The sequence below is a fragment of the Sodiomyces alcalophilus genome (genome assembly GCF_042370955.1).
Source record: "Sodiomyces alcalophilus JCM 7366 unplaced genomic scaffold ACRALscaffold_1, whole genome shotgun sequence".
Lineage (NCBI taxonomy): Eukaryota > Fungi > Ascomycota > Sordariomycetes > Glomerellales > Plectosphaerellaceae > Sodiomyces > Sodiomyces alcalophilus.
This window is the reverse complement of record NW_027263532.1, coordinates 5252937-5275696: the sequence shown is the minus strand read 5'-3', so window position 1 is coordinate 5275696 and position 22760 is coordinate 5252937. Positions and strand designations below refer to the sequence as shown.

General features: G+C 54.3%; 6 protein-coding genes across 6 annotated transcripts; 5 read left to right on the top strand and 1 right to left on the bottom strand.

Annotated features, from left to right (window-relative positions):
- The first annotated feature begins 2135 nt into the window (after positions 1–2135).
- ACRALDRAFT_1078448 (uncharacterized protein) lies at positions 2136–3607 on the top strand. Its single transcript, XM_071018777.1, has 2 exons — positions 2136–2288; positions 2371–3607. Exons 1-2 carry the CDS (start codon positions 2247–2249, stop codon positions 3094–3096), a joined length of 768 nt encoding a protein of 255 aa, XP_070880123.1. The 5' UTR covers positions 2136–2246; the 3' UTR covers positions 3097–3607.
- Positions 3608–4204: 597 nt separating this feature from the next.
- On the top strand, positions 4205–9686 carry ACRALDRAFT_1045748 (uncharacterized protein). The gene is made up of 4 exons (XM_071015406.1): positions 4205–4369; positions 4753–4901; positions 5010–9383; positions 9454–9686. The coding sequence occupies exons 1-4, from the start codon at positions 4327–4329 to the stop codon at positions 9493–9495; spliced, it is 4608 nt and encodes a 1535-aa protein (XP_070880122.1). The 5' UTR covers positions 4205–4326; the 3' UTR covers positions 9496–9686.
- An 804-nt stretch (positions 9687–10490) lies between these two features.
- On the top strand, positions 10491–12028 carry ACRALDRAFT_1073337 (uncharacterized protein). The gene is made up of 3 exons (XM_071018090.1): positions 10491–10719; positions 10800–11524; positions 11634–12028. Exons 1-3 carry the CDS (start codon positions 10603–10605, stop codon positions 11872–11874), a joined length of 1083 nt encoding a protein of 360 aa, XP_070880121.1. The 5' UTR covers positions 10491–10602; the 3' UTR covers positions 11875–12028.
- Positions 12029–13076: 1048 nt separating this feature from the next.
- Positions 13077–14528, top strand: ACRALDRAFT_1027013 (uncharacterized protein; the record flags this gene model as incomplete). Its single annotated transcript, XM_071014806.1, has 3 exons — positions 13077–13196; positions 13299–13358; positions 13470–14528. 3 exons carry the CDS (start codon positions 13077–13079, stop codon positions 14526–14528), a joined length of 1239 nt encoding a protein of 412 aa, XP_070880120.1.
- Positions 14529–15639: 1111 nt separating this feature from the next.
- ACRALDRAFT_205073 (uncharacterized protein) lies at positions 15640–17090 on the bottom strand (the record flags this gene model as incomplete). Its single annotated transcript, XM_071021589.1, has 13 exons — positions 15640–15726; positions 15819–15879; positions 15970–16003; positions 16037–16075; positions 16104–16162; positions 16190–16274; positions 16330–16485; positions 16514–16584; positions 16624–16709; positions 16765–16819; positions 16850–16937; positions 16990–17009; positions 17083–17090. The coding sequence occupies 13 exons, from the start codon at positions 17088–17090 to the stop codon at positions 15640–15642; spliced, it is 849 nt and encodes a 282-aa protein (XP_070880119.1).
- Positions 17091–19767: 2677 nt separating this feature from the next.
- Positions 19768–22174, top strand: ACRALDRAFT_2096446 (uncharacterized protein; the record flags this gene model as incomplete). Its single annotated transcript, XM_071022784.1, has 10 exons — positions 19768–20017; positions 20101–20280; positions 20362–20510; positions 20604–20716; positions 20801–21037; positions 21114–21322; positions 21405–21472; positions 21553–21790; positions 21859–21930; positions 22026–22174. 10 exons carry the CDS (start codon positions 19768–19770, stop codon positions 22172–22174), a joined length of 1665 nt encoding a protein of 554 aa, XP_070880118.1.
- Positions 22175–22760: the final 586 nt, after the last annotated feature.

Genomic DNA, 22760 nt, shown 5'->3' with positions numbered 1-22760 from the left:
AAAGAATCTAACTAAAGCCTACTAACCGATACCCCATTAGTCGCAGACATAGGCATAGACGTAACCCTAATAGTAGCTATAGTCGTAATCATAGTCGTAGTTATAGTCGTAAAACGACCCATTCCTTAGCGACTAGACAAATATATCGGATTAAAAGGCATCCAGGCTAATAATAATCCACACCTCGTGACTAACAGAACCGTATTTCCTGAAATATCCGCGGAACTTATACCTTATTAAAAAAAAAAAAAAAAAAACACAGGACTCTCTCTTTTCTTTTCCTTTTATTCTTTTCTCTCTTTTATTTTGCCTTAGGTTTTTTATATATAGCTTTATAACTACATAATAGCAGTTAAACAGAGGAGGAATATTATAATAATCGGGACGATTATTTTTAGGGGGACGGCATTTACTATATAAAAGTTTATATATATTTTACTTAGTTAGCTATCAGCAGATATATATAGGTCTGCTCTGCAGCAGAGCTTAACGAGCTCAGACTTAGAATAATCATCTTCTTTTCTGCATAAATTCTTTATAGACCTTCCGGTCTTCCGCTCCACGATTGAGTATAGCAGGCACGCCGATAGTAAGGAGATATTCGGTTAGAGTCTTAAGGGCCTAAAAATATTAACTCTGCTTCTTTTTATTAAGGAAGACGATAGCCGTTAAAAAGGCCTTTCGAAGCGGTGATATACCGTAAAAATTTAGTAATAGTATCTTAAATTTATTTATTTTATACGTCGCGTCGATAATTAAGATATCGGGAGCCTGCTATATAAGGGAAATAGCAGAACGCGGTGCGATAAAGAGGTACTGGATCCGATCTATATTATCGCGTCGATCACGGTAAAAGAAGTTGCCCTGATTATTAATTTACTAAGAAATTAGTATATTAATAGATAATAGCGGTAAGGGCAGCTTACCTCGTAAAGCCACTGGATTAGAGTCTTACCGGCTAGCTCCTTACGGCGATACTAGGCGAGCAGATTTATAATATCGCTCCGAACCACCTCGAGGGGCTATTATCCCGGAACTTCAGGATCGCGGAGCCTTATCACGATATCGCGGGGGCGAATACCGCTATTCTATATAGAGATAATCTTAAGTCTCTATGCCTATAGGCCCCGCGAGCGAAACTAAGGAAAGGCACTAGCCTTAATCTACCCGTGGTTATAAGAAAAGGAGTCACCGCCGCCGCGTTTAATAATAGCCTTCACCTCCTAGCCGTTATCGCGATAACAGAGATTAACCCTAAAAGGGCAGGCTATTATCTATATCCTTATTTTCCGGCGCTTAGATTCGTGGGTTTAAGAGGGCCTTGGCGTATAAACCTGACCCTTCCTATAACGATACGTAACTCGTATCGTTTTACTACTACGTGGATACTGTTCGTGGATAGTAAGGCTATAACCGTTTAAGAACGCGTAAGAAATAAGAGCTTTATGTGCCTACTCTCTAGAAGGAAAAAGGTCCTCCGGGAGGCCGGAGCCGCAGGGTCGATCTTCGCTGGTTATAGTTGTCGACGATCGCGATGTGGTTATGTGTTATGAATAGCTTTAATTATAGGAAGGTAAGATAACACGTGTATAGTAAAAAAAAAAAAAAAAAAAAAAAAAAAGATAAGATAAGGTGGGATGGATAAGATACATAGATATAACAGTTGTATATACCTACTTAACTTCTATATACAAATTGGCTATAGTACTTAGGGATATTTAGTGTCACGTTATCGTCCTATATAGACTCACTTATTACGGTCGGGATAGTAGGACTTATAGTCGTTCCAGTTAAGCCCATTATTAATTACCTACTTTGTAGGTACGAAGTAATTATGGTGTTAAAGGAAGGGAATCGGATTTCTGAGTAGGTATAGGTACATGAATTTACTAAGTAATATCATACAAAGTTAAGTATATATACGTACCTGGGTCACTTATTCTTATTATCCAGTCATATAAGGGAAGTGGGGCTTGTATACGAGCTAACCTATTAAACCCTGGTAGAGGTGTACTCTGTATGAAAAAGGTACAAGTAACTGGAAGTGGGGCCGGTTGGCAGGATCTTATGTCATCGCAAGGCACGACCCTGCGTAGCGGATCCGCTCGGGAGTTGGGAGATTTGCTGTGGCAGAACGAAAGCCTTCATTTCCATTTCCATCCCCTCGGCAATAGAAACCGTCGAACATTGCTGCCGACCTTTTTTTAACTCTAATATCTTGTATTTTCGTCCAACAAACCGCAAATATGGCTCTACTCGGGTGGCGACTGAGGGTGCCTCGTCCCAAGGTATGCATTTAACTACCATGAAAACTCCCGCGGCCAATACAAAACAAATTGCTGACCTACTCCCCCTTTCTTCCTCGCGCAGACTTTCCTTGGCTTCATCAGCCTACAGACCGGAACGGAGGCGATCACGCTTACACTGATGATCAACAAACTCGCCGGGTTCTACGGCCTTCTCGCGATTCTGACGGGTTACTCGCTCTCCCTCCTGCAACTGTCCATGTACATCTACTCCCTCATCGTCCTCGTCCTCCTCGTCATCCTCTTCCCGCACATCCGGCGGCAGTCGGCACTGGAATGCCTCGGTCTCGCATGGCTATATATCATCGACACGGTGCTCAACGGGGCGTACACGGCGGCTTTCGCGGTTGAGTGGTTCGCCAACAGCTCGGCGCTGACGCGTGAACCCGAGGAGGAGTCCGCCAACGTGCCAGCATCGACGACGAAGCATATTGGGCCCGAGGAGTCGTGGACGAGCCTGGCGCTGGTGGTGGTGTTTACGGTGGTGCGGGTGTACCTTGCGCTGGTGGTCATGGCGTTTGCACAGCAGGTGCTGGGCAGGCGCCGGTATGGCGCCGAGGGATGGGGTCCCGATTCGGAGGAGGTTGGTGGCAGCAGCAGCAGCAGCGACAACAGCAAAGACGGGCTCTTTGTCAAGGGCACCCCCGACGGTGAAGGGTGGCGCGGCGCTCTGGGACGAGGCATGCTGGCGACAGGCAGGGGTTACTGGCTCGATGAGCGGGCGCAAGAGGAGTGGGCTAAGAGCATGAGCTCCAAGTTCCGGAGTGCCGCTGCGGCTGCTCATGTTTAGGCGGTCTACCGTTTTCTCTACCTTGTGCCAGTCGTCATGTCTCACTCAGTCTCCTATCGTTTGGAGGTTGATGTGGGCCGAGTTCATTCTTCTGAAACTCGCGATACATGGTAAACGATGGAGGGTTGGGACAGGAGAGACCATGTTCACCTTTGGACGACACGACGATTCTAGCGATACGGCCTCGGGGGATAGGATGGGATGGAGAGGGGCAAGGTTATCAAGCTTTGGGCTGGTTGGTCCTGGGCATATGAAACAGCGCGATGCATTGCACCATCATTCATGGCGTGAGCAGCACATACTCTTTGTTTTTGTTCTTTTTCCCTTCCTAACTGGTGACCAGGCGTTGCCGTATTGCAGGGACGGGAGAAAGGCACTATTAGAAACCCCAATACTCTTGATGCGGGATCTGATAGTAGTGTACAGCATAGATGGCATACTAGGTAATGGTTCCTTGATAATATGAGAAGCGCGCAGCATAACTTGTCTGTTTATAGTATATTATCCATTGGACGAGATGTGTTACTTTGATGACTGTCAAGCCCCATACCATTCTGCGGTCAATATTTGATGGCCAGTAACAGGCATGGAATCAGCACAGAAACCCGAGGTTCAGGTGTACAAATGACGTGATCCGGAAGCGTGAATCAACGGTCGCAACGGCTATCGTGACCGGAACAGTCGCATTTTTCAACATGGAACATTTTTAGCTGAACAGAGCGAGATGACAAATGGATACTCAACGAGTCGAACCAAACGCAGGGTCCAGAGTGGGCCGGGGAGAGAAAGACGAGAGGCGGGTGGATTCCATAACCGCGTGGGGTTATGGGTATGCGCTAGCGATCACGCCATTTTACGGTGATCCAATAGCGTGATGGTGAAGAAATTCTCCTGCCAGGTGTAAAGGTCCCCCATTAGGGCGGGACTAGCGCTTTAGCAGCTTCTGACAGGCTTTGGCAGTGCCAACTTCGCAACAACCGCCCCAATGGTAGACCGTAGCACCTCCGATCCATTGACGGGACAGGATAGCGGAAGAAGATGCTACCTATATGTATTCAGGGAAGTGGGTGGGGTGGTGGCACTTTCCCAGGTGGCCAGCATCCTCGAGTCTGAATTCATATTAATCTGTATTTCCTCTTCTCTACTTAGTACTTTAACTTCTCTCTGTCCAACTTCTTGCTCAACCAATTCCTTTCTTCAGAGCAAGTTTGAAGGAAAATACAAATCAAAATGACGCCGTCAAGAGGCCAGGTTCACTCGCCTGGTGAGGCCGGTAAGTTTTACAACTCGTCCGATTTTTTTTCCCTCCGCCGATGCGCATTGCGTGATCGCCTGGGGATGAAGAGAGAGAAACTGGGAAACAAACACCACGTTTGTTTGAAATCCTCTCTTCTCCCTTCTTTGCTGCTGTGTTCCGCTCCGCAGTACATGGGCCCAGAGTCCTGGGATTCGACGACAGGCCTGGTTCGGGGAAGCAGTATCACGACAGCTTGAGCTACTCTTCTCACGCCGGCATGTCCAGTGGCCTTCCTCACCCAAGACCTCAGGGATGCCTTGGTCTTCGAGGAATAGGATCTACCGACATGCAGCGAACCCAAGACATGTCAAAGGACATTCATTGACATGAACATTGAAACTAACGCTGTTGTCTGTCAGTCGCGAGGATCGCCTATCTCAGCAGCGATGTCGTCGTTGCTGTCCAGCCTTCCCAGGCCACCGACTCGGAATTCTCCTCCCACCTGAAGCGCTTCCACACTCGCAAGGCCAAGAGTCTTGTCGCTGCCGCCGATGGTGCTGTTCCTGAGGTATGTTTAGTTGCCTTGGATGCATTTCTGCCACTTCCCTCCTCCACCCCTAATCCTCACTCGACACCCTTGGACGTCTTATGGTGCACTCCTGACGAATCCTCATAGATCATCTCCGTCAGGCACAATGTCGACCCCTTACTCTCCGTCTTCAACCCCGCCCGGTCGGGCAAACTCGTCGCAGTCACCACTCCATCCTCCATCCTCCTCCCGGCCATCTCTCACCTCTACAAGCTCGCCAACTACCCCGTCGTACTTCACGTCTCCCTTCAGCCCGCCAACTTCCCTGACTTCTCCGTCATTACTGCCATCCGCAACTCGGGATGGACCTTCCTCCAGTCCCAGACTCTCCAGGAGGCCCAGGATATGGCATTGACCGCCCATGCCCTGGCTCTGCGGTCCGGAAAGGGTGTCATTCATTTCTTCGCCTCGGCTTCGTCCGAGGGTGATGACCCCATCGAGGCGGAGAATGTGGATGCCGTACGCGAGATCCTCGATCTGGACTCCGCTCGCCGATTCCAGTCGAGCTCCGTCGCTGCTACCGGCATCTACGCCGATGACGGCCGTAGGCCCGTTGCCTCGGACCGCTCTGATCTACCACCCGTAACCCACGACAACGGCGCACCCACCCCCGATCTCGCCGCCTCCATCCACTCCAAGCTGGAATCCTCTGGCAGCTCCGAGCTCTCCAGCCACCACAGCGCCACCGAGAGCCCGGCCTCTGTGGCCTCGGCCGCCACCACCATCGAGACCTCGCTACCGGCCGTCACCTCGGAGGACATTCTCCATTATGCCAACACCATCTGGTCGCATACCAAGAGGCTCCTCGGTCGTGACTACCAGCCGTTTTACTACGCTGGCCCAGCCAATGCCGAGAACGCCATCTTCGTCTTCGGCTCCGGTGCCTCCCATTTCACCAAGGTCATCGAGGAGGCCCGCCGCGGAGGCGACTTCTCCAAGGTTGGCATCGTGGCCGCCCGCCTGTACCGCCCGTGGCTGAGCGCCGCCCTCATCGACGCCATCCCCCAGTCCGTCAAGAGGATCGCTGTCCTGGAGCAGATCCACAGGCGGACCACCAAGTGGGGTCCCGTTTTGCTCGATGTGCTCGCCAGCATCAAGAGCGGCGCCGGCGGCGTCCAGACCGTGGTCGGCTACCAACTCGGCCATGTCAGCGCCAAGAACGTTACCCCGGCCCTACGAGCCGTTCTGCAAAACCTCACTGCTGAGAAGCCCGTGCAGAACCTCGAGGTGGGGAGCAAGGACGCTCCGGCCCCCGAGACGGACTACGGCCTGGAGAAGCCCCAGGTTGAGACGGCGTACACCAAGATCCTCGACCAGCTCTTTGGCCAGCGGGCCTTTGTTGCCAACGCTCTCAAGTCTAGCCATGCCGGCATCTCCTCCACCGTCGTCGCCAGCCCCGAGTTTGGTTTCGGCTCGCTCATCGCCCGGAAGGAGCGCCGCGCCCGTTTCGTCGGCGAGGTGAAGGAAGCCGCCACCAGCAACCAGTTCATCACCGAGAATCCCAAGAGCTGGCTCGCCCGCTGGGCCGCCAACGCCGAAGACGCCGCCAAGGCTGGCGAGGTCGCCGACGATGTCATTACCCGTCTCGAGACGGACGGTTCTCCCTTGGCCAGGACCCTCCTCGAGAACAAGCGCCTCTTCCGCAAGGAGTCCCTCTGGCTCGTCGGCTCCGACGCCTGGTCCTACGACTTGGGCAACTCGGGTGTCCACCACGTCTTGGCCTCGGGCGAAAACGTCAACCTGCTCATCATCGACTCCACCCCGTACTCGGAGCGCGCCGCCGCCGACGCGAACCGGAGGAAGAAGGACATTGGCCTCTACGCCATGAACTACGGCAACGCCTACGTCGCCTCCACCGCCGTCTACAGCTCCTACACCCAGGTCCTGCAGGCCATGCTGGAGGCCGACCAGTTCGACGGCCCCTCGGTCGTGCTGGCCTACCTGCCCTACTTTGGCGAGCACGATTCTCCCCTGACCGTGCTGCAGGAGACCAAGAAGGCCGTCGACGTGGGCTACTGGCCGCTGTACCGGTGGAACCCGCACAACGAGGCCAAGGGCGAGCCCAACTTCTCCCTCGACTCGGAGCACATCAAGAAGGAGCTCAAGGACTTCCTCGCCCGAGACAACCGCCTGACCCAGCTCATGCGGAAGGACCCCGCCTTCGCCTCGAGCTTGGCCCAGGACTTTGGCACCGAGGTCCGTGCCCGCCAGAAGCGGAAGGCCAAGGACGCCTACAGCCGGCTGCTCGAGGGCCTGCTCGGCGCACCCCTCACCGTCCTGTACGCCTCGGACAACGGCAACGGCAGCACCCTGGCCAAGCGCCTCGCCAACCGCGGCAAGGCGAGAGGCCTCAAGACGACCGTCATGTCCATGGAAGACTACCCCATCGAGGATCTCCCGTCCGAGGAGAACATCGTCTTCATCGTTTCGACCGCCGGCCAAGGCGAGTTCCCCCAGGACGGCCATGCCTTCTGGGAAGCCATCAAGGACAACACGGAGCTCGACCTGGCCACCGTCCACTACTCCGTCTTCGGTCTCGGCGACAAGCACTACTGGCCGCGGAAGGAGGACAGGATCTACTACAACAAGCCGGCCAAGGACCTCAATCGCGTCCTGGGCAACCTCGGCGCCCAGAAGCTGGCGGACGTCGGCCTCGGCGACGACCAGGACCCCGATGGCTTCCAGACGGGCTACGCCGAATGGGAGCCCAAGATCTGGCAGGCACTCGGCGTCGACAAGGTCGAGGGCCTCCCCGAAGAGCCTCCCCCCATCACCAACGAGGACATCAAGCTCGGGTCCAACTTCCTCCGTGGCACCATCGCCGAGGGCCTCAAGGACACGAGCACCGGCGCCCTCTCGGCGTCCGACTGCCAGCTCACCAAGTTCCACGGCACGTACATGCAGGACGACCGCGACGTCCGGGACGAGAGGAAGGCACAGGGTCTCGAGCCGGCGTACTCGTTCATGATCCGGTGCCGCCTGCCCGGCGGCGTTGCCACGCCCAAGCAGTGGGTCCAGATGGACGACATCAGCACGTCTCTCGGAAACGAGACGATGAAGCTGACGACGCGCCAGACGTTCCAATTCCACGGCGTCATCAAGAGCAAGCTGAAGCCGGCCATGCAGGCCATCAACGCCGCGCTCATGAACACCATTGCGGCCTGCGGTGACGTCAACCGTAACGTCATGTGCAGCTCGCTCCCCACCCAGTCGAAGCTCCAGAAGCAGGCGTGGGAGTGCTCCAAGCGGATCAGCGACCACCTGCTCCCCGCCACCACGGCCTACCACGAGATTTGGCTGACGGACGACGACGACAAGAAGACGCTGGTGGCCGGTGAGGCGGTTCAGGACTTTGAGCCCATCTACGGGCCGACGTACCTGCCGAGAAAGTTCAAGATCACCATCGCCATCCCGCCGCACAACGACACGGACGTCTACGCGCACGACATTGGCCTGATCGCCATCAGGGGGTCGGACGGCGAGCTCGAGGGCTTCAACGTGCTCATCGGAGGAGGTATGGGCGCCACGCACAACAACAAGAAGACGTACCCGCAGATCGGCCGGCACCTCGGCTTCTGCAAGGCCGAAGATGTCCACATTGTGTGCGAGAAGATCCTGATTGTGCAGCGCGACCACGGCGACCGCAAGGACCGGAAGCACGCGCGTCTCAAGTACACGGTGGACGACATGGGCGTCGACGTGTACCGCAGCAAGGTGGAGGAGCTCTGGGGCCAGAAGTTTGACAAGCAGCGGCCGTACGAGTTTACGAGCAACATTGACACGTTCGGCTGGCAGCGGGACGAGACGGGGCTCAACCACTTTACGGCCTTCATCGAGAACGGTCGCGTCGAGGACACGGCGACGTTCCAGATGAAGACGGGCCTGCGCGAGATTGCCAAGGTGCACAAGGGCGAGTTCCGGTTGACGGGCAACCAGCACCTCATCATCAGCAACGTGGCGGACGAAGACCTGGACGAGATCAAGGAGCTCCTGCGCAAGTACAAGCTCGACAACCTGCACTTCTCGGGTCTCCGGCTGAGCTCGTCGGCTTGCGTGGCGTTCCCGACGTGCGGTCTCGCCATGGCGGAGAGCGAGCGGTACCTGCCGGTGCTCATCGACAAGCTCGAGGCGACGCTGGAGGAGGTGGGCCTGCGCAACGACTCGATCGTCATGCGCATGACGGGGTGCCCGAACGGCTGCGCGCGGCCCTGGCTCGCCGAGGCGGCGTTTGTCGGCAAGGCGCCCGAGGTGTACAACATGTACCTCGGCGGTGGGTACCACGGCCAGCGGCTCGGCAAGCTGTACCGGTCCAGCATCAAGGAGGACGAGATCCTGGCCATCATGCGGCCCCTGCTCAAGCGGTACGCTGCGGAGCGTGAGGAGGGTGAGAGGTTTGGTGACTTTTGCATTCGCGTGGGCATCGTCCACGCTACCAAGGAGGGAAGGGATTTCCATGACAATGTGAGTTCTTTGTTAAGCGTCCCGTCGCGAGTTTATGTGATGAAACATGTTGACTGACCCGGACTTTTAGGTTGCTGAGGAGGATGAAGACGATGACGAGGATGACGAGTAGATGAGTAACAGGTCGACTGGACAAAATTAGAGAGGGCCATGATGATGTAAAAGGGGAGGTCGGGTCTGTACTATGTAGGGGTGAACATTGACTCCCTGCCGTTCTGCGAGCATCTGGGATTGATTGGCGTTTCTTCCTGGGATTCTTTGCTAGCTTACGTCTATATAAAACACCTACGTTCTACCTTCGCATCTCCAGTGTCTCCGGTGTGCATTGGGTCTTGGGAGGCTTACTGCCAGCTGGACAAATGGCTCGTTTGTCGTGAGACTCGACATCAACATGTGCTGAAGGTGAATCACTCGTAACATCTACTTGAGTAATATGGAACAGACTAAATAGGCCCATGAACAAAATATCACAAAGTCTGGTCGATTACCTCGACAAAACGATAGACTTGAGGAATATGCGTTCGAGGCGTAGGGCCTCGTCTGTGCCTTAATTTTCCAATCATCCCGCACAGCCAGACCCAGAGATGTCCTTTTATATCTTTGTTGGAATCAGAGCAGGAATCGTGTTCCTCGCAGTCAGTTTGAAAGGCTTAGTCCCCATCCAGTCCTCAACGTCGTCAATTTCATACATGTTGGTTGGATATGAGCCTGCGGAGGGAGAACCGTGGGCCAGCGCCTGGACGGGTTAAGTCCCAATTCGAGAAACCGTTTGCGGTGGCCAACGAGGCACTTCTGGATCTACGCAACTAGATGACTTGGGAGGCCATGACCAAGTGTGTGTGGTATTCGTAGACTCTTGAGTTAATTCCGACACCGACACTCAAGGACGCTCGCGAGGTCACAAAGCACGCACGACAGGACGGGGCCGATGAGACCGGCTGCCGAAGGAAAGGTACAAGGTACATGTACATTTAAGCGGAGTAATGGAGTCGTTGTCGAATTGCCTGATTGGGAAAGGCAATATTATGGTGCCAGGTAGCAGACGAGTGCCGACATCTTATGTAATCCATCGGATTGGCCAGCTTCCCTTCTGCCACCAGGTACCAACATCGCCAACCAACACCTAGATGGACCAGCTCTACGTACGGGTGCGGTGACAATGCTAAGCTAAATCGGCCTGCGATCCTCTCTCTTCACCCCATCACGCAGTGATACAAACATGGCGGACATTACTCCTGCGTTGAACGACCTTTTACGGAAGCACGACACTTCCACAAGAGAGAAGAAGTTCACAGTCCAAGACTTGGATGGGTTTCTTAAGGAGGCCTACAGGATTGTTAGTTTACGACCGCACTTTTCGCTTCCGAGTTAGACCGTTGGAATCATTTGGCTAACCATGGCCCCTTCCGCCCCTAGAACTCCCACATCGCGAGCCTACACAACGAGCTCAAAGATGTCCGCCAGGCATACCTCTCGACGGCGCAACCGCGCAGAACGACGCACATCCGCAGCATGCAGACAAAACAGCAACGCTACCTGACCGACCGCGACCGCGAGGAAGTAGACGCCAACGCCAAGCAGATGCTGCGCGAACTCAACGCCGGCATACGGTCGCTCGAGGAGGCGGAGACGCTGCGGCGCGAGACGGAGGCTGCCATCATCCGCAAGAATTTCGCCCGGGGGGGACTGGGTGTCCTCGGGGCGTGGGCTGCTGGAGGTGGTGGGGGAGGGGCCGAGCATGCGGCAGCCGAGGGCCGGGAGCGGGACGTCGGCATCCACCGCGACGGAGTGATATGGTACCTCCGGCGGCAGCTGCAGCTGTGCGGGCGGACACAACAGGACATGATGGAGGCGCGGCTGACGAGGGAGATGGAGAAGAACCGTAGCGTCCTGGCTAAGGCGGGCGGCGGGGGCAGCATGCCCGAGTTGACGGGGTTTTACGAGACGATGCAAGGCAGTGGGACGGGTGCTGCAGGAGTCGAGATGTCCAAGAAGCGGTCGTCTGAGCTGCCGCCAGCGTCGGAGGGCAAAGAGGGGGGTTATGATCCGGCGAGTGAGCTGACGGAGGAGCAAATCCAGATGTTCGAGAAGGGGAATCACGACATGGTACAGCACTTCAATAGCACGTTGGACAAGGTCAGGTACGTCAGAGGTTTCCTCTCCCCTTCATCCCTGGGCAACACTTTTCCACGAATGTAGTCGAGAAAAGAAACGAAACGAAAAATGAAAACTGACGCAAGACCACCGCAGGACCGCAGAAAAATCACTGCTCGAAATCGCCGAGCTGCAGACTCTACTGGTAGGCAACCTGGCCACACAATCGGCACACATCGAGCAGCTGGTGACCGACTCGGAAAATACGGCGGAGAACGTGAGCAGTGGCAACAAGCAGCTCCAGGAGGCGACGAGGCGGCCGAGTGCGGCTCGATATACCTTTTTCGCTTCGGCTGGCATGTGTGCGTTCTTGATCCTCTGGGACCTCATAGTGTAGTGCGAAAGTGCAAAAAGCTTTTGTCTTGGCGAGTTTCTTGCAAAACCCATGAGACCATGCTCTACATTCCGGGACTTGTGGATCTGGGACGAGTTATGTGACGATCACATGCTTGCATCTCCGTGCCTCGATAGGCCGGTCCCTTGACACGGCGCCATGTTGTAATTACGGGAACTGTTGGTAGACACCTACCTCCCCATTGATGAGCGTGACCATAGGGACAGGACAGTAGCTAGAGGCGATGGTGCATGACGTCTTGTGACCATTTTCTCTCTTGATTACTTCTCACAAGGCCGATTCGAGGCCTCGGCTCAGCCCGGTCCCCGGTCCCCGGCCCCCGGCCGCCGTAGGGTTTGCCCACTTGCGGGCGGGACAGAGAGTGGTGACCTCACATGCAAAGAGTAGACAACCAAAACATATTAGACGACCATTTCCACTTATCTCTTCACCGACATTTATTTATTTATTTTTCAACATATTATCCATTACTTTCTCACTTCCTTAATTCGCAAGTACAACTACGAAGTACTCAGCATCTCCTCATGATTAAACGATACGAGGTACTTACCAAAGGTACGTGACGGGAACCCATACGAGATATGCGCATCTTACTAATATCCGACTTCTTCCAGGCCAGAAGCCCATTATCGTACGTAAACCACGCGTAACACGGCAGGTCAGGTGTGACGATGCGATTTTCACATTCTCTTATTCGACCGCTTCCCGCTTCCCACTTCCCGTCTCCCTCGAACGAGAAATGTTAATACTTACTCCGTACTCAGTACAGCCCGCTTCACCCATTGACAGCCGCTGCCGGATCTTCTCATTCGCCTTTTTCAAAGGCAGTCACCACGCCAGGTTGTGCCTTCTTCCGTACATAGCGGCTAATATACCCCGCACTACTAAGGTAGTTGCGAGAACTGCCCCAGTACCGGATAGAGCCAGACAGTTGGGTGGTGGATAGCTCTCGTCAGGTTACGTACTGCGTACTGAAAGAGTCACCCCATCTGGGTCGTTCTTGCCAGATAAGAATTATTATTATTATTCTCATTATCCCGTACCTACCTATTGTCAACATGCCAACCTCACATCCGGCTTCTCGTCCGAACGCATCACCACCATCATCATCATCACCCCCTTCTTCCACTTCGTCTCCGTCATACCAAACTTCCGTCTCCCGGATACGCAGCATCACAAACCACATGTCGGCCCCTTCTACCACCCGATTCTCCGCCGAGGTCGTTCCTCAGGCTCCTGAGGACCCTCTTTATGGTCTAAAACGCGCCTTCCAGGCCGATTCCTCTCCCGACAAGGTCGACCTGGTAAGAGAGAACCCATTTTTTTTTCTTATTACGTTTTTTTAAAGGAAAGAAATCGATGAACCTCGAAATCAATTCAAACTAACGTCTTTTGCTCTCTCGTAGGGAATTGGTGCTTATCGCGGCGACGATGCCAAGCCCTGGGTTCTCCCCGTTGTCAAAAAGGTGTGTTTTTCTGACAACATGTCGCCAATTCATTGCGTGCTTTGGAGCTTCCCATTCAGCTTTCCCTTCTTCGCCACTCCTAGCTGACCAGTGTTCCTTGCGTTGATCCAGGCCGACGAGATCCTCCGTAGCGATCCGAATCTCGACCACGAATATGCCCCCATCGCCGGTATTCCATCTTTCACCACCAAGGCAATCGAGCTCTTGCTCGGTGCCGACTCCCCCGCCTTGAAGGAGAAGCGCACCACCTCCATGCAGACCATCTCGGGCACCGGTGCCTGCCATCTAGGCGCGCTCTTCTGCGCCAGGTTCTTCCGCGGCAACAAGACCGTCTACGTCTCTGATCCTACCTGGGCCAACCATAACCAAATCTTCTCCAACGTCCACCTCCCCATGGCTAAGTACCCCTACTTCTCCAAGGAGACCAAGGGTCTTGATTTCGCCGGTATGAAGGCCGGCATCGCCGCCGCCCCCGACGAGTCCATCATTCTCCTCCACGCCTGCGCCCACAACCCTACCGGTGTCGACCCGACCATGGAGCAATGGGCCGAACTCGCCGACCTGGTCGTCCAGAAGCGCCACTTCCCCTTCTTCGACTGCGCCTACCAGGGCTTCGCCTCGGGTAACCTGGCCAAGGATGCCGCCGCCGTCCGCCTCTTCGTCGACCGCGGCATCGAGCTCGTCATCGCCCAGAGCTTCGCCAAGAACTTTGGCCTGTACGGCGAGCGTGCCGGCTGCTTCCACGTCGTCACCGACTCCCCCGACACGGCCACCCGCATCGGCTCCCAGCTCGCCATCCTGCAGCGCTCCGAGATCTCGAGCCCGCCGCTCTACGGCGCGCGTATCGCTTCCATCGTACTCAACGACCCGGCCCTGTTCGCCGAGTGGGAGGACAACCTCCGGGAGATGTCGGGTCGCATCATCGCCATGCGAACCGCGCTTCGCGCCAAGCTCGAGGAGCTCGGCACGCCCGGCACCTGGAACCACATCACCGACCAGATTGGCATGTTCAGCTTTACCGGCCTCAACGAAGCCCAAGTCCTCAAGCTGCGGGAGGAGTCGCACGTGTACATGACCAAGAACGGCCGCATCAGCATGGCGGGTCTCAACTCGAAGAACATTGACTACTTTGCCAGGGCTGTGGATAAGGTCGTCCGAGAGGTGCAGTAGACAGGTCTAGGGACTGGTGCTGCCAGTGCGCAGGGCCGGCATCGAGACAAAAGGCATGGAAAAACAAAACGAGCAACAAAAACTTGGTGTTAGGTTAAGGATGGGGGTAATCACGCCTGCAGCTATTGCGGGCATGGGATATCTGGAGGGCATGGATGCTACATTTCCAATCCATTGGTCAGAGATTTTGCGATTCGTTTTGGATCAAGTTTTCAGGAGATCAGCCCAAGCTGGTCATGGTTATTTTTGCGGGGGAGAGTCGTTATTTTTCATATTACAATGCAAGTAAGCGTCGCCGTGAGCAACGACTCGACGATTCGATTTCAGGTCGACGTTGTGTGTTCTTAGCCTCTGGGAAGCTATTCCCGACCCATCCATCTTTGCATTTTCTCCCACGTCGTGTCCATTGGTCCCAAAGAGTACTATGTAAGGCCCGTCCAGACAACAGCCTAGCACATACGACCATACCCACTAGAAAACTCGGGATCCCGTCCGCTCTCCCATAGATAAGCTAGTGAGGGCCGGATTAGTAGTTGGGTCGGTGACGACCAGCGAATACCCGGTGTTGTATGTTTTTGTTTTTGGGATTTTTTGGTTTTCTTTTCTTTTGCCTCTTGTGAGGAGCCTTTATAAGACCTTCCCTTACCAAGTACTGTCACATACGACCATACCCACTGGAAAGCTCGGGATCCCGTCCGCTCTCCCATAGATAAGCCAGTGAGGGCCGGATTAGTAGTTGGGTCGGTGACGACCAGCGAATACCCGGTGTTGTATGTTTTTCTTTTTTTGGCTTTTTTGCGGTACCTTTTTCCCCTTTTTCTTTCTCCTTTTTTCCTTTTTTTTTTTTTTTTCTTTTTTTTTTTGTTTGTTTTGCTCACTTATTATAATTATGCTGCTTTTAGTCTAATACTACGCCGAGCCGGAAGGAGCTCTTAGGAAAATAAACATCTGTTGTCGTGAAGACAGCTGAACAACTCGACAGCCTGTTCAAGGACGCAGAGCAAACCACGCCCCACGGCGTCTGACGTTCATACAAGGGCCCAAGGCTCGTAACCATTGATGTACAGTGGTGTAATTACACACCTGTCGAAAGGTGGACGCTAGTGACTCGTCATAGCTCTGTAGCAGATTCAGCTAGGTAAGCCGCTTCCTTTTGAGCAGGCTCATCCCATGCTGAGGGAGGCTCGGCAGGGGCTTTCTGAGTTGGTGTCGGGAGTACACTACGGCTACTCGGGATAATGCATTGGCTAATACGCGTATACGATGTTCAGAATTGATTGTCAATCTCACTGGGAAGACCAGGATGATCATGTTCGACCCAAAAATGGTCACATAACTTTGGCAATATGATCTTTGTTTGACAAGCGACTGCTGCCGACTCGGGGGCATGGGGCCTTTATACTATCTCGTGGGAGGGTTGGCTGCCTTCCCTTTAGTGCACGCTGTACCACGAAACAGTGTCTCGGGACGGTCAGCTTTGTGCAGATGAGACGCAGCAATATATACACATGCAGCCCTCTTTGCTTGTATGCAGCCCTGAGTGCGGGCTGCCACTTACAGATCACTCGGGGGGACTGCGATGCAGGGTCGGCCGGTCGGGTTCGGAAATGTCATCGTCCCCCAACATTAAAACCCTTAGTGCAGCGTTACATGTGCACAACCGCCCTTTGGTGGGACGTATGGCTGAGTGGAAAGTGGGCGGGTCTGGGTGGGCATTTGGCAGAGTGATGTGTTGAGGATCCGGGCCTGCGATGATTCCCCTTGGATATAAGAGCGAGACGATGGATTTAGCGTTGTAGACGTAACAGCATCAGGGGGAAAGCCCAGTGCCTCCCGACCCCTGAGATAGGCTGATTAGACCAAGCCTGCTTTTTTTTCCTGGTCAAGCCGGCTTTCTTCAAGAAAACCCGTGAAAAATCATCCATAAGGATGATTGCACTGCTTCCGGGATACATGGCTTATGCTCGTTGATGTCACGGGAAGACCCGACACGACGGGGAGACTTTCGCTGGAGATTCTGGAGCTGATATTAGTGCATATACGATGAGGGCCGCGGCTATCTGGCAATGTGGTTCGGAACTCGTGATATTTCCACTGGTGCGCGCCGTGTTTGGTCCGAGGTAGCATAGCAGACACCCAGCCCTCAGGTTCGGTGTCCTGCTGCGGGTCGTTGGCACCTACCTGTTGGGACATGGACATTCCACGGGTTTGGTCTGGCCTGGCGTCCCCGGATCACAAATGAAGGGACTGCAGCCTCCAACGTAACATGGTAGGGCGTGTTGAGTAGGGAACTGCCGGCTGCATGCAAAGTGCACCCACACATCCCCTTCTTCCCCATGAGGTGTGTCTGGGGAGAGTACGAAGTAGGATCAGCGGGGCGGGTGCGGTGGTAGTACACCAGGGGCTGAGCTGTTCATGTCAACCGATGGACCGAGCAGAAAAGCCGAGTAGAGAAAACAACCAAAGGACGCGAAGAGACGACTCTCCTCTGGATACCGGTGGATTTCACAGCGATGATCACGTTCCTTTTTAGAGTTTTGCTAGGCTAGCTCACCCGATCATCCGGAGGCGTAGCACAGGCAAGCTACCCAGGGAATGGAGACACAGGCGCGTCTATGTACGTGGATTGGAGAGAGTGCGAAAGACGAATTACGCGGTGGATGTAGATCTTTTCTCCCCAAGGTATGAGGAGTGAGGAGGGTTGGTTGGTTTGACGTCAATGCAGTCTCGACTTGGGATTCGGATTCAAGTTCTCATTTCCTGCCTTGGCCATCGTCTTGCACATGGGGTCTGTTTTCCAATGCATGCCCCCCTGGGTAGGCGGGAAGTAGGTGAGGAATGGGGTGAGGTCGGTAGTGTGATGTCGTCGCTAAATTGTGGCTTGCTTACTCACCTTGGCACGAGGCGCCCATACCACCGCGTATCGGCAGATGAATTCGCACTGTCCGAGGGAACTGCCGGGCCGCGTACAGTATGAACAGTGGTTGTAACGGTGAGGGACAACGGCTTCATATTGGTCTGGTAAAGGCGAGAGAGCTTTAGGCTATTATTCCTCCCTCAATTAGGGCCATTTTAAGGTTACCGGGTGGCTCCGCTAGCCCAAGACTTGGCTTTCGGGGAAAAGGGTCAAGAATACATGTACATACTTAGTAGGTAGTTTCCAGAACAACCAAGCTTAGACAACGCATTCGTATGTGGTGATTGGCGCGGTACTACGTCTCACCGAGGTGACCTTTGAAATGGTTAGAAGAGGTACAACGTACACTAGGTACGCAACGCTTTCCACATGACACAGCAGCAGTGAAGGTACATCTCCCAGCAGAACGGATGCCCGTTGGCGATACCAATGCGGAAATGTCATGACCACTTTGGCCACGTGAGGATTCCAGCCGCTGGTATCCGTCGTGCCACACGGATCGTTTTTTGCGTGGGGTTTTCATGGCCAGACATATACAATGTACAGGCTTACTAGGTATGAGTTACTCCTTAAAGCCGAGGTAATGGTGTGGATAGACAGCGTTGAATGTCCCCGTTCCCATGTCCTAGGTACACTGCTCTGCTCTTAGTCTGCTCCGAATTAGTCCGGCCACTAGTCGTACGTACATCTAGATCCAGTGTATTACTGCTTGTACAACCCTCCCATGTTCAGTTATTGGTAAAAGACCTTACCTTATTTCCTCTTTTGCCGCCGTTTTATTTCTTCCCCTGCCCCCGGCTTATGGTCTTTTGGTTCTGCGTTTTCCCCGCCCTTTCACTCTTGCAGTGCCGTCCGTGTGTTCCATCCTCGAGGTACGTTGTACATACTTTGTAATTAGGTAGTCAGTCGTCACGCTCGGGCAAGGCCGTCCAGCTCGGGCTCCGTGGGGGTTGTGTGGAACTGAAGAGAGTCGGCCAATTTCAGTCCAATCTGGGCGAAAGATGCCTAAAATAGTAGCAGCAAATAGTGCATGTTAGCAGAATTAGCTTAAAGTAGTACAACGCAGTAGCAATACGTAGTGCATACATTGTATACATATGTTAGCAGGACTAATTGGATCACTTGCTCGGATCAGTCCAGGGAAGAATTTCATCGCAGCATCTCGTCCCTGGTGTACTTCGTACCTTGGGATGTATCATCAATCACCAGGCCTCTTTCTGGCACGCATGGCCGCCCAACTTGACACATCTTCCCTTGCCATATTCAACGTACATATTCTGTACGAAGCACACCGCGATTCCTAACCAAGCTGTATTGGACTCGCACTGTTCCGCGGCTCGAGCAACCGTCGCCCGCACTGGGGTTTACCTGATACCCTGGTTACTACCCACCGTCTCCAGCCAGTGACAAGAGCCGAAAGGCACAAGTGGGTCTCCCCGCGCGGCACAGGCCACCTCCATGTGCCAGCGTTAATATGGGGAACACGGCGGGAAGGCTGCATGCGGGGAAACTTTCCTCCCTTCTCCCCTTCTCGACCGACCTTCACCATCCACCGCGAACAATCCATCTCCATCTTCTCCCTCCACACCGGGGATTTCCACCTCCACATCGGAGTGGATTCGACAAAGAAAGCTCTGGCGCGTACCTATGGCCACTTTCTCCATGGGACCCCATGTTCCTCGTCCAACCCCCCCCTGACGGCGGACCTGGCTCCTAGCCCACCCCGGGTTACCTACCGCCCAATATTGCCTTGACTCTACCTTGCTTCAGACAGGTTGATCATCATGTCACTCGTCTAAAGGAATAATCCGACTCTGGTATTCTTGGCACTCGTCTTTCCTCCAACCAGCGCATTGCTTTCATCTTCGGCCCTTCTCCAAGGAGGCTGCCATGCCAAGGTAAACACTCCCGCCCTCCCGACCAGCTGCGTCCGAGGTCCCCAGGGTACGTTGTACTTACTAAGTGTGCTAAGTTGGCAATGTAGCATTGCATGGCTCGAGGTGCTCCTGACGGCCCATGGGGATCTGGGGGAGGTTGGACCCTCTGTGGAGGGAAGAGGGGATAGACAGGGGGTGGGGGGAAGCTCCATGGACCTTGGTCTCCATATAAGTGTCGGTGTTTCCCCCGATTACCTTTTCGGTGTCGGTAGCGGGCTCGTATCGAGAGGTTTCCGTTTGCTTCTTCTTTGAGGACTGAGAAGATTTATTCCTTCTTGTCCCTTGTGAAGAACCCCCAAATCCTCCCGTGGTCGTCTCTCCTCCAAGCGCAGCACCGCACCGCCGAACCACCCTTCGCGATCCCGTCCTCCACGACGAGCCAACAATGTCTCGCGAAGCTCCCGAGGCCGCCATCGGCGGTCAGGGCAACTCGTTTGCCCGCAAGGCCGAAACGGGTGCCGCCGACCCCGTCCTCACCCGTATCGCAGAGGAAGATACCGTGCCATGGTTCAAGAAGCCAAATCTGCGATACCTCTACCTCATGCTGTTCCCGACTTGTATGGGTATCGAGTTGACCTCCGGCTTCGACTCGCAAATGATCAACGCCCTCCAGATGGTCGATTCCTGGAATGCATGTATGCTTTTTCCCCCCCTGAGCTGTGAAACGAGATCCAATCGGCCATCAGTTCGCTAATAATGTATTTTCGTGCCACTATAGACATGGGTGAGCCTGAGGGTGCCTTGCGAGGCATCATCGCTGCCGCTTACCCCCTGGGTTCCTGTCTTTCTCTTCCGTTCATCCCTTGGATCAACGACAAATTTGGCCGTCGATGGGCCATCTTTGGCGGCAGCGTTGTCATGATCATTGGTGCTATCATTCAGGGATTTTCTAGACATGGTGAGTTCAGTAAACCCCTGTCCTTCTCGTTCCGCCTCTTGCCCATTGCGACAACTGGGTCTGACTTTGTGTCTGTGACAGTCGGCATGTACATCGTTGCCCGCATGATTCTTGGCTTCGGTATTCCGACCTGTATCGTCGCCGGCTCTTCGCTTATCGGCGAACTCAGCTATCCCAAGGAGCGTCCCATTTTGACCTCGCTTTTCAACGTCGCCTACTTCGTTGGACAGGTAAACTAACTTGGCTTCCCCTTTGGACTGGCTGGCTGGGCCCTGACGCCCATATGACTGCGAGCTATAACTGACCCTTTTTCTTGACATTAGATCATGGCTGCCGGTATCACCTTTGGCACCAACACCATCAAAAGCGACATGGCGTGGCGCATCCCCTCCTGGCTGCAGATCTGCCCCTCTCTCCTCCAGATCGGCTTCGTTTTGTGAGTGGCTGCCCGTGTTCTGACCCCAGGGGGGGGGGGGAAATGTTATCGTTCCGCTTGGCTGACTTGTCTGGCGCAACCCAGGCTCCTCCCCGAGAGCCCTCGATGGCTGATCTCCAAAGACCGCAGCGAGGAGGCTCACGATATCCTTAAAAAGTACCACAGCGAGGGTCTCCGTGGCGAGGAGTTCGTCAAGGCCGAGTTTGCTCAGATTCAGACTACCATCAAGCTCGAGTTGGAGGCCGCAAAGATGAGCTGGGCCGACATTCTCAATACCGCGGGCAACCGACGCCGAGCCTTGGTCTCCATGTTCCTTGGCCTGTAAGTTCACCCTCAGTAGGGCGGTTGTCGTCGCAGGGGAATCCGATGCTGACGTGCTTTTCTTTTCTCCCAACAGCTTCACCCAGTGGTCCGGCAATACCCTCATCTCATACTACCTGGGCGAGATTCTCGGCATGATTGGCATGACAAATACCCAGGACATGCAGCGCATCAACCTCGGTATCGCATGCTGGAGCTTGATCTGCGGTTTCACTGTCGCCATGCTTGTCCGTCGCTTCCGTCGCCGTGTCATGTACATGACCTGCACTATCGCCCTGATGACAGGTGAGTGCTGCCGCCATCTACCACTGTTCTCCCGTCTGTTTCATTTTATGTTTACTGACTTGTTGGCCTACGTACGAAACAGTCTACATTGCATGGACTGTCTCCATGGAGCGCGCCATGCATGCCGTGGAGAACGATTACACCAACAAGGTATGTGTCTTGGGACTTGGCTACACGCCGTTTCTGCGCCTACGCCAGACCTGAGCACGTACTAACATGGCAACCTCCAGGGCGCGTCCATCGCAACCATCTTCTGGATCTTTGCCTACTCGCCCGCCTACAACATTGGCTTTAACGCGCTGACCTACACGTACCTCGTCGAACTCTGGCCCTATGCCCTCCGCTCTCGCGGTATTTCCTTCTTCCAGCTGTTTGGTCGTCTCGCCAACTTCTTCACCACCTTCGTCAACCCCATCGGTCTCAACAACTCTGGCTGGCGCTACCTCATTTTCTATTGCTGCTGGCTCGGTACGTTCTTCCCGGTCCTGGTTCCTGGCCCACCCACGGCGACTCCCGGCTAACCTGACTTTCCATAGCGTTCGAGATCTGCTTCGTCTACTTCTTCTTCCCCGAAACCGCCGGCCGAACTCTTGAGGAGTTGGCTTTCCGTACGTCCAAAGGCCCTTTTTCTTGCCCTTTCCCGTTTTTCTTATCCAGAGACATCATTTCACAACTCGGTCTGCTAACGCTCGTGGACAACCAGTGTTCGAGGACAGGGAGAAGGCCGAGGCCGCCATTCAAGCCGTCGAGAAGGCCTTCAACGACGAGGGCACGCCTGCTGCCGACGGGACCACCGTACACGCGGAGAAGGGCAGCGACGCGGTTGCGTCCCATCACGTCAGCAAGGTGTAAAGACCACGAAGCCAAGACGGAAGACTTTGTTTGCTCGCAAAAAAAGAAAACAGAATACCAAGGATTTTGCCTGCGTATGCGTCATGTCGAGCTGCTCGTTTATGCGTGGACGCGCTGCTGCGCGAAAGGACATTCGCCCGCTGCGGAGAATGATTGGTTTACGAGAGGTGTGCGGATGAGATACCACGTTTTGTCATGATGGATTGCTTTTCTGTGGATTTTTTATTTATTTGCCGAACCGGCGATGAAGTGGCTTGGGTCCTTTGGTTCCCATATCGGAGGGGATTGCCTGACGTTGGAACTGTGGCATGGCAGAGACGAGGGTCTGGCGCTCAATATACCATACTGTGCTTCTGCGCACTTTGCATCTCCATTGCATGACTTGTTCCCATCCTTCCTGGCTTCAATGTCCGTTGATCTCTTGACCTCGGATCTCACCTCGTTGTCGTGCGCAAGACGTGCTGACGACCATGGATTCTGTTTGGCCAATGGAAGGGCGAGCTGTACGGGGCGACAGGCAGTCATAGATACAGTTCCATGCTGTTCTTATAGCTCCTACTAACCAGGAAGCCTGCCAAGTAACCTG

Bases quoted from the DNA above. Each gene is read 5' to 3' on its own strand.
- ACRALDRAFT_1078448 (XM_071018777.1), top strand. From the start codon at position 2,247: ATGGCTCTACTCGGGTGGCGACTGAGGGTGCCTCGTCCCAAG. The intron at 2,289-2,370 runs GTATGCATTTAA...TTCCTCGCGCAG, and splicing joins TGAGGGTGCCTCGTCCCAAG to ACTTTCCTTGGCTTCATCAG.
- ACRALDRAFT_1045748 (XM_071015406.1), top strand. From the start codon at position 4,327: ATGACGCCGTCAAGAGGCCAGGTTCACTCGCCTGGTGAGGCCG. The intron at 4,902-5,009 runs GTATGTTTAGTT...GAATCCTCATAG, and splicing joins CCGATGGTGCTGTTCCTGAG to ATCATCTCCGTCAGGCACAA. The intron at 9,384-9,453 runs GTGAGTTCTTTG...CCGGACTTTTAG, and splicing joins GAAGGGATTTCCATGACAAT to GTTGCTGAGGAGGATGAAGA.
- ACRALDRAFT_1073337 (XM_071018090.1), top strand. From the start codon at position 10,603: ATGGCGGACATTACTCCTGCGTTGAACGACCTTTTACGGAAGCACGAC. The intron at 10,720-10,799 runs GTTAGTTTACGA...TTCCGCCCCTAG, and splicing joins TTAAGGAGGCCTACAGGATT to AACTCCCACATCGCGAGCCT. The intron at 11,525-11,633 runs GTACGTCAGAGG...AGACCACCGCAG, and splicing joins AGCACGTTGGACAAGGTCAG to GACCGCAGAAAAATCACTGC.